We start from the raw sequence: 17,941 nt of genomic DNA on the forward strand, positions 1-17,941 counted from the left end.
CTGCGTCTAGATGACATGCTGTGTTGGCTAAGCATCTTCACCTCTTTTAGCCTCAGTTTCCTCATCTGTAAATAGGGACACAAATTAGTGTCCTCTCGGTGGCCTGGGTTATAAGGATCAATGAGATAATGGTTGGGAAAGCACTTTAAAAATGGAAAAACACTGCCAAAATATTACTTTTATGCATTTTTTTTTAAACCAAGTCACGGCCCTCTATATTTAATGCTGTGGTTTTAAGGAGAGAGGAAAAAAAAATCTATTCTCGTGGGTGTCAAGTAAGGAAAACAAAAGCTAAACATGATGTAAAAGGTGGAGCCATCTTACCGGGTATTGGATTTTTGTTTGCTTTTCTGTTGGCAACAAGCCTTGTGTACCAGGATATTAATGAATAATTAAGATCCTGGCCGGAAGAGGAGGGATTTGAAAGATAAGGCTGCATGATCTATCGGGAAAGAATTGTTCCAGGTACAGGGGTCTACTTTGTGAGGAGATGGGAAAACAGAAGTCAAATTGTTGCAGCTAATTCAGGGACAGCAAAATGGAAGTCTAGAGGAAATCAAGTAGTGTGCTGTGAGTAATAAAAAGCTTTTGAGAGAGCCTAAAGCTTGAATGGGAATGAGAAAACTAGAGCAGGAAGGTGAGTCAGGAATGGCATAGAAGAGTGGGATGGCCTTTCTGCCAGCGGTGGAAGTGTATGGGCTCGTGTGTGTGTGTGTGTGTGTGTGTGTGTGTGTGTGTGTGTGTGTGTTTGTCCATTTTCATCCTTGCTCCAGTGTGTGCTCTTCAGTAGATGAGAAGGGTTAGCTCTATAGAAGAGTGTTGGAGCTCATTTCAGCCACTGAGATAAGAACTACTCTGTGAAGATTCAATGTTCAGACATGTGATTTCTTAGAAACTGAGCCCAGAAGGAGCAGAGAAGTTCGGAGAGGGAAACAAGTTTCTTTTTTTGTTTTCTCTTTTGCTGTCCAATTTTGAGAAGGAGCAGAGAGGGCAGCATCATGAGAAGGAGATTTCCCGAAGCCGAATTCCCCGTTTGATTCTTCGGCCCCATCTGCCCCAGCAACAGCACAAAGTGTCCCCAGCCTCAGAGTCTCCCTTCTCGGAGGAAGAGAGCAGAGAGTTCAACCCCAGCAGCTCTGGGCGCTCAGCAAGGACCATTAGCAGCAACAGCTTCTGCTCAGGTACAGTATCTATGAGAGGCCACATACAGGCATGAAGTGTGTACACTGCAGGTGTGCTGTGAATGGGCCTACATCAGGCCCCGTAGAGCCTAGAACTAGACTTCTATTATTGGGGTGAATTGTCTGTAGTTGCACCTTTTGGGTTGTTCTGACCTACAAATATAGCAGTTTCATATGACTCAACCCAGTGGAACTTCATACCTGTTTTTATGTGACTCTAGTTTATAATTTACAATGTAAAATCTAACTTCTTGTTTGAAAACATGTATTCCTGTTATATACATGGACTGTTTAAAAAATGTGTTCCTTTGTTAAATCTGGAAAACGCATAAGCTTGCATTTTTTACTAGCAACCTTTATAAGCCTGTGGACTTCTATTTATGGATCCCCCAAAGGTAAAGCAACTCCAAAACATCAAGATCAAGGAGGTTTATATCCCAGGACTGGCCTTGTAGTTTAGAGAAAGGAGAAGAGCACAGACTTTGTAATCCTCCAGGCCTTAGCTGATTCCCTGGTCTTTCCACCATTTACAAGCTGTGTGACCTTGGGCAAGTTGCTTAATCTCCTTAAGCCTCAGTTGTTACACCCATAAAATGGAAGGATCATACCTACCTTGTATGGTTACTGTGAGGTTGAATGAGAGCACGTACCTAAATGGACTCCTAGATCAGTGCCTGCCTTATTATAGAGGTGCATAATAAATGATGGTTCTTTATTTTATTTTATTTTATTTTATTTTTTATTTTTAGTTAGTTTCAGGTGCACAAGACAAAGCAAACCTTAGACGTTTATCATTTATATAAATGATGGTTCTTAATAAGATGAAGTAGGGATATCAGTTTTGGCACATGAGTAGGAAGTTTCCTTAAAGGTCTGAGCATATTGGGTAAAAGCACAAATCTCTTCATAGCTCCTGAAGGTACCACCATATCACTTGGCAGAGCCTGTTATACACATTGAAGCACATGACTGAGAAGGACTTGAATCCTTTGAGAAGTATGAGAAATTTGGGTAACGTTTAAAGGAGTGACTGCCTTATGATTAATGAAGAATGTTTCATAGTGGATAAGTTTTAGAACTTATTTAGGAAAACGTAATTCGAAGATTAACCCATGTATGAGAAGGGACATGTGAATCAAGATGCTATGATTAATGCTCTCATTTAACAGAATACAATATTTCATTATATTTAGTAGTGGTAACTACATTGTTCAGGGATTTTTAACATGCATCTTTGGATTTACATACTTTTGCAAAAGAATTCCATCCGTAAGTTACATACTAGAAATATTCTGCTTTTTAAATTTTTTTCTCTGTAAAGCCTCAGATGATCTATGTGGTTCTGAAAAAATATTCTATCAAAATATTATATTTTAAAACTTATTTATTGCTGTTGGAATAATATGAGTCTAGTTTAAAATGGAAACCCACTGATGGCTTGCTTGATAAAGAAAAAAACAAAAGGAAAACTGACAAACTGGAGCAGTTTAGATCCTCAGAAACTGAAGTCATATTTGCAGAGTGTAATGCTGTTTACTTTCACTCCATTTGGAGCTCAGGAATCACTCTGGTCAAGTATGGCTGAACCCCGGGGATATCATTTCAAACTGACATGGCTTGTTTATATAACTCAAGTCCACATTTATCCTGATCTCCTCTCCACATAATCATTTTCTCTCTAACTGACTTCAGGATGGATAGTGTTATCAAAAAAAAAAAAAAAAAAAAAGTCAAATCAAAACAAAAACTCCAAATATATTTTAGAAAATATACTTGACAAACCAATAAAATTATTAATTTTGGTCATGAATCACTCTCTCCAAGACCCATTTCCTGGATCATCCTTCCTTCCTAGGAGACCTGTCTCCCACTGAGACCATAATGCTATACATGAAAATCGAAAAGTAGATATTGATCCATCTGCCATTAACTGGCTGAGAATTGAGTGGCAGAAACAACTAATTATGAGTGCCTAAAACCTACCTTTCCATCTTTAGCTTTACATCCTATCTCTTACTAGGATTCCCTCCATTCCTGGGCCTCACCCTCCTGTGTTGGTGATTCCCCAAGCTTTGGGTTGGTGCCTTTTCCTTCTTTGCTTTCTTTTCCTACAGAACCCTGACAAACCCCATGACTGCTTTGAGTGCTGCGCTGACTAAAATTGACAGGAGCAAGGCCTTTGGGGGGCGTGTTAATGATGCTATAGGAGGTCAGTCTGTGGATGAGAAATAAATGGGTTTGGTACTGTGGGGAGCATTAAAGCTGCAGGCAGTGAGGTAGAGAATGTAAAACAGTCCAACCAGCAGGGGGAAATAGCTGGCTTAAATCCAGCCACGTTGACACTAAGGCCAGAGTATGTGTTGGTTGCTTAATCATGGCAGTTAAGTCAGAGACCAGAGTACATACAAACATTACAGATTCCATCCTCTGCTAGAATGAAACTAAACTTATTTAGAGCTGTCTGTTACCACCATAGCTTTATAACCTTACAGTGATCATTCTGCTTTAGCTTGTCTTCTTTATAAATCATCACATTCACTAATGTGAAAGGAGACATGCAGAGTTAGGGGAATTCTTACAATCTGGTAGTGAAATGGTAGAGGAAGATGTTACTCAAACACAATGCAATTTAATTTGAAAATTACATTTTTCAGAACAGCAAACCAGAGACGCTTTCCCCAAATCTGTACCAAAGGCATTAATTGTAAAGAGCATATGTTCTAAGATACTCGGTTTTTAAAGAAGGATAATGTCGTGAGTTTACATGAAGTTAAATTTACTTAATATTAATATAAAGGATTATCCTTTGAGAGCATGGCTTTCCCTTCATTTGTATTATAATAAAAAAGATCATGATAGTTGATGGGTTCCTCACACCCACCCTCATGTTTTTCTTTGAATTTTACCAATCTGTGAAATGAAAAGACTGGGAACTGTTTTCAAAGTGACCTGTCCATTTTTACCTACTTTCTCTATTCCTTCCTGCATACTACTGCCTTCCCCTCTTCCTTCCCATGGGAGCCTTGACGAGGAACATCTAATGACATGATATTCTATATGCTAATTTGTATGTTGTATCTATCTCATTTCAGAGGGAAGGAGTTGTGTGTGACCTTTTGCAATTCATTTGGGTGTGTCCCCAAAGAGCTCTTCTTTTAATAGCTTCTTATTAGCAGAATTTCTTTGAAGATATGCGTGTGTTTTTTGGTTTTTGGTTTTTTGCAGTGTACTCCAACATCATTCTCCTGTTAAACCAGTCTTATTCCTTACAGTTTGTATTCAGTCTTACTCACTGTGGCCTTAATTGGGCATAGTTAAGTTTATATTGTATATATTGGAGGCCAGGCACTATTTTGTGTACATAGCAAATAAAACATTGTATATTTTTAGTAAATATTAACTAATGTTTCCTTTAAAAAAGAAATACATAAGGAAGTACAGTTAATAGTAACAAAACATCTGATTTCATGTCCCCTCTTTTATTTTTAATCATTTTTTCTGTTTTTTAAATCAACGTTTTGGCATAAAGTTTCCTTTTTTTCCTCTTTTTTCCCCAAAGCCCCTGTGCCGTATTTCTTGGTTTAACATGCCCATGAGAAGTGATAAAACCCATATTTATGATTTGTGTCCTGGATGTGGCCCACTGAATCTAGGTCGCTGGCCGTTTTTCTTCCTTTTTTTGTTGGTAGTTAACTGTCTGTGTCATCGTCCCAGGACTCCAGCCACTATGAGAAAAGCTGATGACCTGAGTAACTCAGTCACATACATCAGTCACCTGACATGGTTAGCAGCCTGCTGTGCCTTCCTCTTTGCTTAGTTGAGGCAATAATTGCCCCTTAGAACTGGGAGGCAGATGGATTGCTGGGTTTTAAGCTAGTTCTCCTTGGGGTGCCTTGTAAACATGGCAGGTGGAACAAATTATGCGTATAGAGAACACTGGTTGTTTTATGGAAGACCCATGATTTCTCTGAGTTATTTCCATGTTTCTAATCTGCACACACAGACACATAGGCAAGTTTGTGACTTTAACACATACCAAATCAATACACTAAATGATCAGAATTCAAGATGCTTTGCCGTCTAATCCTGAGTCAGGGTGTTTACAGAAAGTATTTTGGTTTTTTGACAGTAGCTATGAAGAAATCCTTTGAGTTTCAAGACCTAGAGGTAATCGTTGTTGCTGTTTGTGGGAAGAAAATTAAAGCAAATTACAACCTGACTAGTATTCTGCCATGGCATGACAATGCCTCAAAAAATCTGCCAGTCCTTTCCAAACAGAAATATTTCTGCTGTGCTTTTGTCCAATGGAGGAAACTTGGCATGTGGCTAGAGTAAGCATTTGAACATAATGATTAGAATTGAGATGAACTGCTTAAAGAGAAGTGAGTTGCAATACAGAATTACAGTGTAATTGAATGACTGCCAACCTGCTGGGAAGGGGGAAAAAAACAAAGAGTCTAAGACTTTACTATCATTTTAATGAGGATGGCACTGTTGCATAATCTATATTTCAAGTGCTTAGCTGCCTCAGCTGCAGAAATAAGTACCGAATGAAATAGGTTACAAATGAAAAGTACATAGGCACTATTTCTTTGAAGATGTGGTAACTACAATTAGGAAGACAGGAGCAAACTTTTCTTAACATTTAATAATAATAATAATAATAATAATAATACTTCGCAATAGAACTGGATTATGCCTGAAAGCAAATTATGGCACTCAAAGTGAAAATCTTTTATGTTCTAAGATACTCATCTTTATGACAATATTTCTCAATTTCAGAGTATAATGTTTATCTACTTTAGAATCCTCAGGAAAACGTGTTTGAGATGCAGATGCCTTGGCCCCACTGTAACCTATCATCTCTGAGTGGGTGAACCTACGAATCTGTATTTTACAGGTTTTCCAGGTGACTCTTATGCCTACTGAGGTCAGCCTCACTGCTTTGGGGTCTGTATGTGTTTGGGGTCTTTGTATGAGAAACTCAAGTGGTATGCCTGAAGTGGCATCAAAAGGTGAGCAAGGATGGAGATGATAGAGATGATGGCCAGATAAGCTGTTTAAATCCCCAGCAGGGGACAAGGAAAATGCCTCTGCATTCCTTGGCAATTATAGCTTTTCACTCTTTATTTACAATTCCCATGTCATTCGTCTTAGCAGTAATATTTGTTATATCTACATATGGATTTAACTTGTGTTCAAATGGTAGAAAAGTAGAGGGGAGGAGAAAACATTTCCTTCCTTTATTTTCCTATATAATCCTCTCTATCTCTGGGTTTACTATTTCTATTCATGCTCTTTATTCTTTTGTATTTTCTTTCTTTCATATTAGGATGAGTTGGGGTACACTGAAAGTAGGTATGCTGGGTACACCAGGAGTGTACTCTGAACAGCCAGTCGGTACACTGAAAGAAATGAAAAATGAGAAACTGGGGCCTGGGAATAGCAGGACATTCAGCTTTTTGCAAGTTTCCACAAAAATGTATTCTCCAATAACATTTATTAAATACCTGCTAAGGGTCAGGAACCGCGCTAAGGCTACAAAGATGAATAAACCACAGTGATTAGAAAAATCCATTATTTTACAGCCTTAACCCTGGCACCAAAATAAATGGACAGCAAATCTTAGAATGTGATTCCTACGTGACTGTGTCTACTCACTTGTATTGCTTCCCTGTCCCTTTTACCCACGCCGACTCCACACACACTCCTTCCTTGTAATTTGAGTGTGTTGCTCCATTTATCATCACATTTACTTCTCACATTTCATAAGCCCAGAGATTCAAAGGAGTAACATTAATTAGTGTGGTGTCGTAGATAAACATGAGCTTTGGCATCAGGGAACCTGAGTTAAAAGCGTGAAATGAGATTAGCAAGGCAGGCGGGGTCAGATCAGGAAAGGCTTTGTATGCTGCGGTCAGAACTTGATCCAGGAGATCGAGGATCCATAAGGAACTAGACCCGGGATGTAAAGAGTGAGGCTGCCTGGATAGATGACAATAGATGGGATTTTAGAACTGCACACGGTGTTCCCCTTCTAACAGTATTCAGAATTTTAAAAACTTAGCTTTTTCGTTTTGTGGGCCAAGTAGCATGCATAAATAACAGAATAGGGCTCCTGGGTCACCATTGTGCAATTCCTAAGGATCTTGCCCAGCCATTGAAGGGTTTTCAGCAGGGAAGAGTTATGAGCAGATTTATAATTTAGAAATATCTTTCTGATTATGTGATGGAAAGTGGGTGGGAGGGGCAGGCAATGATGGTGAGGAGCCTACCTGGTTTGAAGACCACTGTGGCTGTCTAAGGGAAACCGATAAAATGATACGTGTGAGGATGGGGGGTGAGAGCCTATGGGCCTTAGTCACTAATTGCAAGTGGAAGGGGCAGGAAAGGATTGTGTCTAAGTGTCCACTGGATGAGTGCAGACAGAGTAGCAGGACTGGGGAGAAGAACAATGAGTCAGGTGGATGCGCTCAGATTGGGCTTTGTTGCATTTGAGATAAAGGTAAAGGTCTAGAGTGAAGAGAAGTCAGAGACATTGGTAGCTGAAGTCAAGGGAATTGATGATACTATCTGAGGAGAGTGCATGGAGGAAAATGATTAGAGGACCAAGGCTAGAACTCTGAGATAAAGCAAGGGCAGGCAGAATAAAGAAACCAAGGCACCTGAGAACAAGCACTCACTCAAAGAGGAAAGGGGAGAGCCAGGAATGACTATGATCCCAAAGGAAGACTTTCAAGAAGAAATAGCCAACAGGTTCGGAGGTCACAGCAGGGTTAAGTAAGGTGTGCACTAAAAGATACTCAGGGAGGACACCACTATGTTATCAGTGATCTTAGGTAGAAACAATCGCAGAAAATTGGGGGGATGGAATTCAAATTGCATAAGGCTGAGATGTGAATGGTTGGTGATAAATGGAACGTAGACAGCTTTTTGAAAAAGGCTCAGTGGGATAAGAAAGAGAAAATAGAATAAAAACAAGTGTTGCATTCATCGTAAAGATAAGGTGTTTATCAAGTGACAGGTATTTTGATAAGGTTTTTAGGTTGAAGGGAATACACAATGAAGAAAGAAGGAAACGAGAGAGAGAGAAAGAGAGAGAGATATTGAAAATAGTAGAGAAGTGATAACTTTGTAATGAGACTGAGGGTAGACCAAAACAGACACATATAAGGAAGAAAAGAAAGGCTGGAAATGAATACAGTTGGCCCTTGACCAACACAGGGGTTAGAGATACCAACCTTCATGCAGCTGAAAATCTACATATAACTTTTAACTTCCCAAAACCATAACTACAGTCATCCCTCAGTATCCGCGGGGTATTGGTTCCGAGACCTCCGCAGATACCAAACTCCACCGATACTCAAGTCCCTTATTTAAAATGGCACAGAACAGTGCACGTAGTCAACCCTCTGCATCTGCGGATTCCCAACCATAGACCCAAAATACTGCTTTTGATCCAAGATTGGTTGAATCCATCGATGGGAATCCCAGGGATAATGGAGGGCCAACTGTATGTCGAAAACAAGTCCACATGTAAATGGACCCATGCAGTTCAAACCCATGTTAAGGGTTAACTGTATACGTAAGTGTATTTATAGGTGAGGGTAGGTAGCTGAAGGATGCATTTCAAAGTCTGGGTTAGGTGCCCCTCTTTATGCTTCCTCTATCATATCACAAGACCTCGTTTGAAAATTTCTTTATTCTCTCTTAGTTACCTGACTCCCCTGTAGACTAAGCTACATAAAGGCAGGAACGATATAGTTCCCTGCACCATACCTGACACCGAGTTGCTTAATAAGTATTTGTTGGAATTTGGTAAAAGGCATAATTATGAAAACAGGACAAGTGGTATATTTTCATTCATTTAATAAAATCTATTATGGGTCAGCCCGGTGGCTCAGGTGGTTGGAGCGCCGTACTTCTAACGCGAAGGTCGCCAGTTCGATTCCCACATGGGCCAGTGAGCTGCGCCCTCTATAGCTAAGATTGTGAACAATGGCTCTCCCTGGAGCTGGGCTGCTGTGAGCAGCCGGAGGTTGGCGTGAGCTGCCGTGGGCTACTGTGCGCTGTTGTGGGCTACCGTGTGCTGCCATGAGTGGTCGGTATCCATCATGAGCGGCCGGCAGCCGGGGAGAGCTGCCCTGAGCTGCTGTGAGTGCCCGATCCTACACAACTAGACTGAGAAACCATGGCTTGAACGGGAGTGGGCTGGGGGGGAAGAGGTGGAAGAAGGGGGGAAAAATCCATTGAGAGCAGAATACTATCTTAATAACTGGGGAAATAAAACAACTAGAACCATACCCATTACTCACTTTAATTGGTTTGTTAAATGAAGGAAACCTTCCTGTCCTGAGGAGCTCCCCTGTCAGGCAATAAAAAATAATCTCTGTAATAGACCCATGCCCCCAGTGCTGTGGGTAGCTGGAAGAGACGTCTCTTGCCAAGAAAGTCAGAAACTGCTCCACTTGAGAGTTGGCACTCGCAAACCATAAGAAAAATCAGCAGCCCAGTTTCAGAGTCAAGAAGGCATTTAGTACAAAGCCACATACCCACTTTCCCAGGACTCCAACTTGACACTGACCATCACCCCACCCTACACCCCAGGTGCTTTTCACTCTGAGAAGCACCAATCTCCTCCCGCTGACCCCGGGGAGACTCAGTGAGCTTCAGGTGTGAAGTGGTTTTCCTGGCTCCTGGGCCCAGTAACTGGGTTGGCCATCTCTTGCGTTGGAGACACAATCCAGCTCCTCTGCCAGAACAGAGGGAGACTCCTGACCCAGCTGCTTCTCACACTGCTGCGTAGCCATTGTCATATCCAGGGGCTCTGCTGCCTGAGTTACACTCCTCTGGCTCCAGAAGGAGGCCAGTTATTTGGGGCCTACTGCTCTCTCTTTTTGGGAACCCAAAACAAGCTTCCCAGTGCACACCAGTACTCCTCAGGTGGGCTCGTCCAGCACTCACCCCATCTGTAGAAACACATCCTTCAACTTCTCCCTGCAGTTGAACTTTCCTGGGGTTCCTCCTCTTTCCTGGCTGGCTCAGTCTTTATTCTCTGTCCTTTGGCGGGGGAGGGCGGGGGGGACCGTGCAAATAGGATTCGTTTTAGACACTTGCCTAACCCTCAGAAATCTTGAGAACACGTGGACCCTAACCTACCCTTCTATTTATTCTGCGGTGTTTCTGAGGATTATATGTTCTTTGATGCTTGTTATTATATATTTTTTTAATTTAAAAGTAATAGAAATGTGGAAACACATATGTGAGAGTGGAGGTCATCACATGTACAGGATTTATTTTGTTTTGCTTTTTGCCAAAATGAGATTATGCTGCATTCATCTGTGATCCTTTCTGTTCATTTGTCAAATAAATACAGAGGGTGTCAAAAAAAACATGTACACACATTGTAAGAAAAGAAAACACTATATTAAAATTGTAATACATTGAATGACGCTAACATTCCTTTGATTAACGCCATCTTTTGAGCCAATGTCATACCTACCGTAACCAATTCAACTTCAAAAAGTAATACATAGATAACAGCTCCTAAAATGTACACGTTTTTGTGACTCCCCTCGTATTTATTGAACACCTATTGTGGGCAAGAGACTAACCCTAGGAGATGAACTAGAGCAATGAGCGATACTGCCAGGACTCCTGTCCAGGAATGTGTATTTCAGGCAGTACTTGTACCTGTTATTACTTCCCAGTGACGGAAGTCCCCTCGTCAATTGTAATGACAGCATGTGTTCCACTATACAAAAGGCTGTCATTTATCCAGCCATTCTTCTGTGAGTGGGCTTTTCGCCTGTGAGGCTAACTTTCAAAATTCAGAATTTTATTTTATGAATTTCCCCGGAATTACACAGTTTATGAGCATATTGCTTCTTTTTCTCTCTCTTTTCTTTCTTTGTTCCTGTCTAAAAAACAAAGTAAATACCACAATACATGTATATTATCTAAAACAATTCATATTTTTTTCCAGATAGAAAAGCCCAAATAAAGCAGTTACACAAACTGCATAGTGAGCATTGTTTTTTCCTTAATGTGCTCCATTTTTATCCCTTAGTCCATCTTGACCATTGCTATCTTCAGAGTCTCAGTGTGAGACAAAACAGAAGGGAGAAGGGGAAATATTTACATTGCTACAAGAGAGCCAACTGTAATTCAGGTGTCCTTAGAGTGGTTTGGAGTTTCCTTGTTATAAGGTTTCCAGGAGAGTAAGAGATAGCTTCTTGGTGTCTGTCTCTGTTTCTCTTTTTTCTTTCCTTCCAGTTCTTCTCCCTCCCTCTCCTCATCTCCCCCTCCCACCTTCCCCTACCAAGGAACCTTTAAAAAAATTGAGTCTTTGAAAAGGCATGGCTTAGAAACTGCAAATAAACTCATATTGCTAAAGAAAGAGACGGTCAGAAGTATTACTGACATGCTTATATTGGAAAGATCATAACCCTTCGAAAGAGCAAGAAAAATAAAAGCTTGCACCCGCCCCTTGCCGGGCTCACCTGTCTTCTGGCAATAATAGAGCCACCCTATTTCCCAATTTTGGCATCAGCAACTCCCTCACCAAGACTCTATAGATTCCTTACTCACACTACATTACATATTTGGACCAAGATATGTTCCCCTCCAAATTCCTTCTTCTCTGGCTACTAACGCAAATCAAACAACTTGACTGATGCTTGATGGAAAAACCAAGTAGAGGCCCTTGTTTTTAGAGACAGCAAGAGTTCTAGAAAGAAGTGGAGACTTGCCTCACTTCATCTCATTTCACTTCCTCCTTTACTGCCCAAGGCTGCACCAGAATGACATTTATGAGAGCACTTGAGGCTCCAAAATAGCTCAGAAATCCCAAGAATGTTTATATGCGAGATGATTATTTTGTCTCCAAGAAACCAGGGAGACGTTCATTAAATAATTACTCCACTCTCCACTGTATTTTTATAGATGTCGGTTGCATGTCTCAGTGGAGGTGCTTCATTTGAATTACTTTTACAAACTCATTTCCATCAACATACACATATGCTCTGGTATATGCATCTTTCAGAGAACTCCCTTTGACCCTCAGCAGCTTGTAACTGACATCTTATTTCTCTGCTCCTCCTCACAGCAAAACTTCTCCAAAAGCCTGTCTCCATAGTTTGCCCTTGTCAAGCACGTGAGTGAGCACGTTGGCAAATCTAACATTCTCTCGTTTGCCTTCATTTTGCTTGACTTCTCAGCAGCAGTCAACACAATTGAACAAGCCCTTTGCTTGGGAAAGATTTTCCTCCTTGGCTCCTGTGGTCCCACCCCTCTGAGCTTTCCCCTTGCTTCCAAAGTCACTCCTAACTCACCTTTGTCGGTTCCACCCCTCCCTATCCCCACAATGTCACTGTGTTCCAGGTCTCAATCCTCAGCCCTTTTCTCTGTCTGCTCTCCCCAAGGGCTTACATCTTTAAATCCTTCACCTGTAGGATGGTAATACTCCCTAACTTCTCCCCTGAGTGTCAGGCTCACATATCCAACTGCCTACTTGCTATCTCCAGGGTTGCGGTTAATTAGTGCCGCAGATTTAACATATCAAAAGCAGAAGTCTTGATTTCACCCTCTCCCTACTCTTAAACCCGTTTTTCTCCAACTCAGAAATGACCACCATGTTCCCTATTTAAACAAATAATCTAGAAGACACTCTTGATCCCTTCCTATTTTTCATTATCATAAAGTAATGCTTTCAATTATTTTTCTAAAAGATATGCCAAATCCATCTACTTTTCCCAACTTTCACTACTACTACCCTAGTCAAACCACTGTCATCTTTCGTTTCTACTATGATGGAAGCCTCCGCGTGGGTTTATTTGCTTCTGCATTTTCAGTCCCAAAGGGCACACAACATAGAGATTAAGAAGGAGCCTCTGGTGTTCGCCTGTTTGGATTCCTGCTGTGGTTCTACCACTTACTGCTGACTGTGACCTCGCAGGAGGCTTAAACACTAGTGATAGTTTTGCATGCCCTCTGCAAAGCAGAATGATATTAGTGCCTATCTCAAGGAGAGATTGGATTGAGTTAATTAAGACTTGTGGTAAGTGTGTAGAACCCACCTGGTAGTTAGTGGACACCCAGTAAATATGAGCTAGATATATTATCACTAATACAGTCTGTTCTCCACAAACCAAATTGTTGTCATCTCCTGCTTAACACATGCTATGGCTTCCATTGCACTTAAGAAGCACTTAGGATTCTTGGCCCACAATCCTGAACACGCTCAGGCTCCGACCTCCTTTCAGCCTCATCATTGTTCCTTCTTCCCCCCTTTAGCCTTCCTGGCCTCCATTCCGTTTCCTCAATGTCCCAAATTCCTTGTTTACCTCTCTGCCTGGAGTTCTTCTCCTTGTCTTTCCTATAATGGGTGCCTTCTCATTTTTTGGTCTCAGTTCAAATTACCTCTACAGTACCTTCCATGACAACCTGTCTGATGAAGTACCTTCCCACCTCCCACCTAGCTAGTCTATGTAATATCACCCAGTTTGTTTCATTAACTGTACATCACAATCAAAATATCTTGTCTATGTTATTTTTCACTTGTTTTTTAATGGTCTCTCTCCACCACCAGAATGTGAACTTCTTGAGGACAAGGATTTTAGAGTCTTGATCATCATTACATCCCTAATATCTAGAAGACTACCTGGAACACAATAGGAAATCAGTAATTATTTGTGGAAAGGATGGATGGATGGATGGATGGATCGATGGATCGATGGATCGATGGATGGGTGCATGGAATCGATAGGATCCTTACACTTCAACACTGGTGATTAGGTAGTATCCCACTATATAATATGGAAGCAAAATTAGTGTAGAGTCTTATAGACTTGTAAATTCTCACTCCAAAAGGATGCTAAAATTAGATGAAGGAATAGAAGTTCAAATTTTGCTATTGAAAACCTACAACGCAAAATTATATAAATGGCAAGCGTTATATGGTTACTGTGTTAAAGCAAGAATATTGGAAAACTGGAAACAACTAGAAAGAGTTCCTTGCCTCAAATTTTTGTGGTCTGCTTATTATGGGATGGCTCCTTTTTAACAGCTTCCTTTGTCTGTTTTTAATTTGAGCATTCCCAGAATTGCTGTTGTTTCCTCTCGGAACAAACATACGTAGAAAAATGGAGAAAACAGCTAGTTTGTAGTAGTTAGAAAAACAAGAACTTTATAGAATCAGACAAACTTGAGTTTGAATCTTGAGTCAGTTACTTAGCAGAGGTAGGACTGAAATTCTTAACCTCTCTGAGCCTCTGTTTTCCCACTGATAAAATAAGATATTCTTAAATATATATGATAAAAATCAGTGTTCTTGCCGCATGATAACTACTTAATAAATGTTACTTTTCTTACCTTACCTACATTCAGTGCATTTGAATACTTTCCTTACCTTGCCTCTTTTCAGTGCATTTGAATGGTTTGTGGTATTTCACAGGGTTCAGACTGACAATGAGTTTAAGCTATGACATTTTATCTGTCTTGATCAGACTATCTTCAAAAATGTCAGTATCTAAAACAGTGAAAATAGTAACACCTATAGCAGTCTCTGGCACATAGTAGATACTCAATAAATATTTGTCAAATGGCTGAATAAGCAGTCTGCAAATGCTTCTGTCATTCATGAGAATCAACTAAATTTCCATATAGTTTAAGTAATGTTTCCTTAAAATACAATGATTTTTTCCTCCAAATTATGCAACTGCACATTGAACAGCATCAAACCATAACTGAATGTTTCAAGACATTATGGCACAGAACCACATTTTCTTCCACTTGATGTTATTTTTAAGTACGAGTATGTCTTCTGGAATTGTTTAGTTCAACAATGAGTTTTGAGATCTAAATTCAAAAATGAACCAAAAGTTTTAGAGATGTTTCTTGGATTTTAAAGAAATGTTTTATTTGTAATCTTTTGAACCTAGTGTTTTATTCTATATGTAATTAATTGGTGCAAGGGGAGTAAACTAGGGACTTGGTCATCATAATTGCCACCAAATGTGTTCTATGGTACTGGTTGTTAGGCACTTTAGTTAAATATTAAGAAATTATATAACAAACACACACACTTTGGGCAATTCTAATATTTTAAATGTAGATTCAAATATAGATATAGATATATAAATATAGACATATATAGATATGGGAGGTATGATCACCAAATATGGTAAATGTTTAAATTAAAAAAAATTATTACAGTGAAAGACACATTGCCATTAATCCCCCTCAAAATACTCCCCCTCGCTTCCAACACACGTATCCCATCATTCTTGTCACTTTCTGAAGCAGTTCTGGAAGTCCTCTTTCGTGAGTGTCTTTAGTTGCGCTGTCGTGGCTGCCTCCATGTTCTGAATCAATTCAAAACATTTTCCTTTCATGGTCATTTTGACTTTGGGGAAGAAGCAGAAGTCACACAGTGCCAGATTTGCTGAATAAGGTGGATGAGGACATACAGCGTGTTTTTATTTGACAGAAATTGCCGTACCAGAAGCGATGTGTAACACAGAGACTTTCTGTTGTGATCACAAAATACGGTGAATGTTCCTTCTGAGTGCCATCCAAAGGAAAAGCAGGGATCTTCAATATGGGAAGTGGCGCGTTGAACCTTAGTGACAGTGTGTGACAAGTTTCAACCTGTTCAGTGCAGTCAGTCAGGTGTGAGCTACGGTTGAGAGAAGGTGTGTTTTAAAGTGTGTGGTAAATCATCCTCCATCATGACAATGCTCTGTGTCACACATCGCTTCTGGTATATGGCAATTTCTGTCAAATAAAAATATTACAGTGTGTCCTCATCCACCTTATTCAATGGACCTGGCACCATGTGACTTCTGGCTCTTCCCCAAAGTCAAAATGATTCAGGACATCGAGGCAGCCATGACAGCGCAACTAAAGACACTCACAAAACAGGACTTCCAGACCTGCTTCAGAAAGTGGCAAGAACAATGGGATAAGTATGTTCGAAGGGAGGGGGAATATTTTGAGGGGGAATAATGGCAATGTGTCCTTTACTGTAGTAATTATTTTTTAATTTAAATGTTCACCATATTGTTTGATCACACTTCATATATACCGAGCATGCCCAAAAAATGTATACACATTTTAAGGTAGCATCTCTTATCTTAAAGATGTTATCTTAAAATGTGTATACATTTTTTGCGCCATCTGTATATAATATATATAACATATATACTTATATTCAAACAAAACATATTTATTGCTTTCAAATTTCATTGGAAAAACATTGCACAGTAAATGGAAAGGATAAATTTCCTAAAAATTAAAAAAAAATGTTACCATCTAATCTCATGCTACATTTTAAAATGAATTCCAAAAGGACTTAATTTAAATGGAAAGTGAAGCTATAAAAATCTACAATAAAGTACAGGTAAATATTTAGTTGATCTTGGAGTAAAAAGAGACATTCTAAACCTTAGAAGAAGTCACAAAGGAAAATATGGTGATATTTGACAAGTAGAAATAGGAAAACATTTGAAAGTCAAAGACATTATAAAGTTAAAAGCAAGCAACAAACTGGATGAGATATGACAGAGGATTAATGCCTTTCATGCACAAGGATTTCTTATAGCTCAATAAGAAATCCTTAACACTTTAATAGAAAAATTGTGAAAGGACATGAGCAGTGCATAGAATAAGTTAAAAGGGCCAATGAAAGACAGACAGTAAGCCTCACTAACAATTAAATACATGCAAACTAAAACATCAAAATATATTTTTCATTATTGGCAAAACTGCAAGCAAATAATATTCAATACTGGCAAGAATTTAATAAGTGGGATATTCCCATACAATTGTAATAGGAATGTCAGTTGTCCTAAACTTCTTGGAAGACTTAGTAATTCCACTTTTAGAGACACATTCTATGAGATAATAAAAAATTTGACCAAAAACTTATCAGTAAAAATGTTATTAAAGCAATTTAATAATAGTGAGAAAGTTAGCAACAACCTAAAATATCCTACAAGAAGGAGTTTATTTTTTTAAATGCTCTGTTTATATTTATTTTAAATAGTTACTCATTTAACTTAATGTTTTTGAGGTAGTAAATAAAATATTTTGAAACTCTGTAAAACATCTCAAAAGCAGAGGGAATATTGCAATGAACCCCAATATGCTGCTTATTCACTTTATCCAGATTAAGCAATAGCAAGATATTATCCTATTATCTTTTTCCTTTTCTTTTTTACTTTGTAGAAGCATTTTAAAGCAAATCTTCAGACATCATGTCATTTTATGTCTACCTACATACCTCAGCATGTATTTCTTTAAAGAAAAATGGACATTTTCTTACATAATCATAGTGTCGCTTTCATTGCTAATGCAATTACCGTAATTCCTTGGTATGACAGAGAACATTGAAATAGCCCCATGGTCTAAAAAGTGTGTGTTTGCTTCCTCATGGTATCATTTAACCCAGAGGCCAACACAGTTTTTCTGTGAAGGACCAGATAGTAAATATTTTCTCCTTTGCTGGTGGGATGCCAGATGATCTCTGTCACAATTATTCAACTCTGTCACTGTAGCTTGAAAACCACAATAGACGGTATGTAAAGGATTGGGCATGGCTTTGTTCCAATAACATTTTATTTACAAAAGCAGGCAGAGAACAAGTTTGGCCTGCAGGCTGTAATGTGCCAACTCCTAATTTAACTCATTACTCTGTTCTCCATATACTTTATGAGGTGGACGTTAGCTTTAAGGATTGAATAGATTCAGGGGTAATTTTT

General features: G+C 39.4%; 1 protein-coding gene across 32 annotated transcripts in view; it reads left to right on the forward strand.

The window, feature by feature from the left end:
• The window catches only part of SYBU (syntabulin), a 108,842-nt gene that overhangs the window by 40,591 nt on the left and 50,310 nt on the right, over nucleotides 1-17,941 (forward strand). For 11 of the 32 annotated variants that reach the window (XM_074316743.2, XM_019750574.3, XM_019750575.3 and 8 more), the window contains one exon: nucleotides 977-1,181. In XM_074316743.2, the coding sequence (XP_074172844.2) occupies nucleotides 977-1,181 (205 nt within the window). Of the gene's footprint in view, nucleotides 1-453; nucleotides 571-618; nucleotides 638-976; nucleotides 1,182-17,941 lie in introns of those variants that run through there. The other 21 variants (XM_074316744.2, XM_019750576.3, XM_074316736.2 and 18 more) reach the window with 7 other exon arrangements.

The sequence above is a fragment of the Rhinolophus sinicus genome, chromosome 6 (genome assembly GCF_057876585.1).
Source record: "Rhinolophus sinicus isolate RSI-liver-muscle chromosome 6, RSI-T2T, whole genome shotgun sequence".
NCBI classification, from domain to species: domain Eukaryota; kingdom Metazoa; phylum Chordata; class Mammalia; order Chiroptera; family Rhinolophidae; genus Rhinolophus; species Rhinolophus sinicus.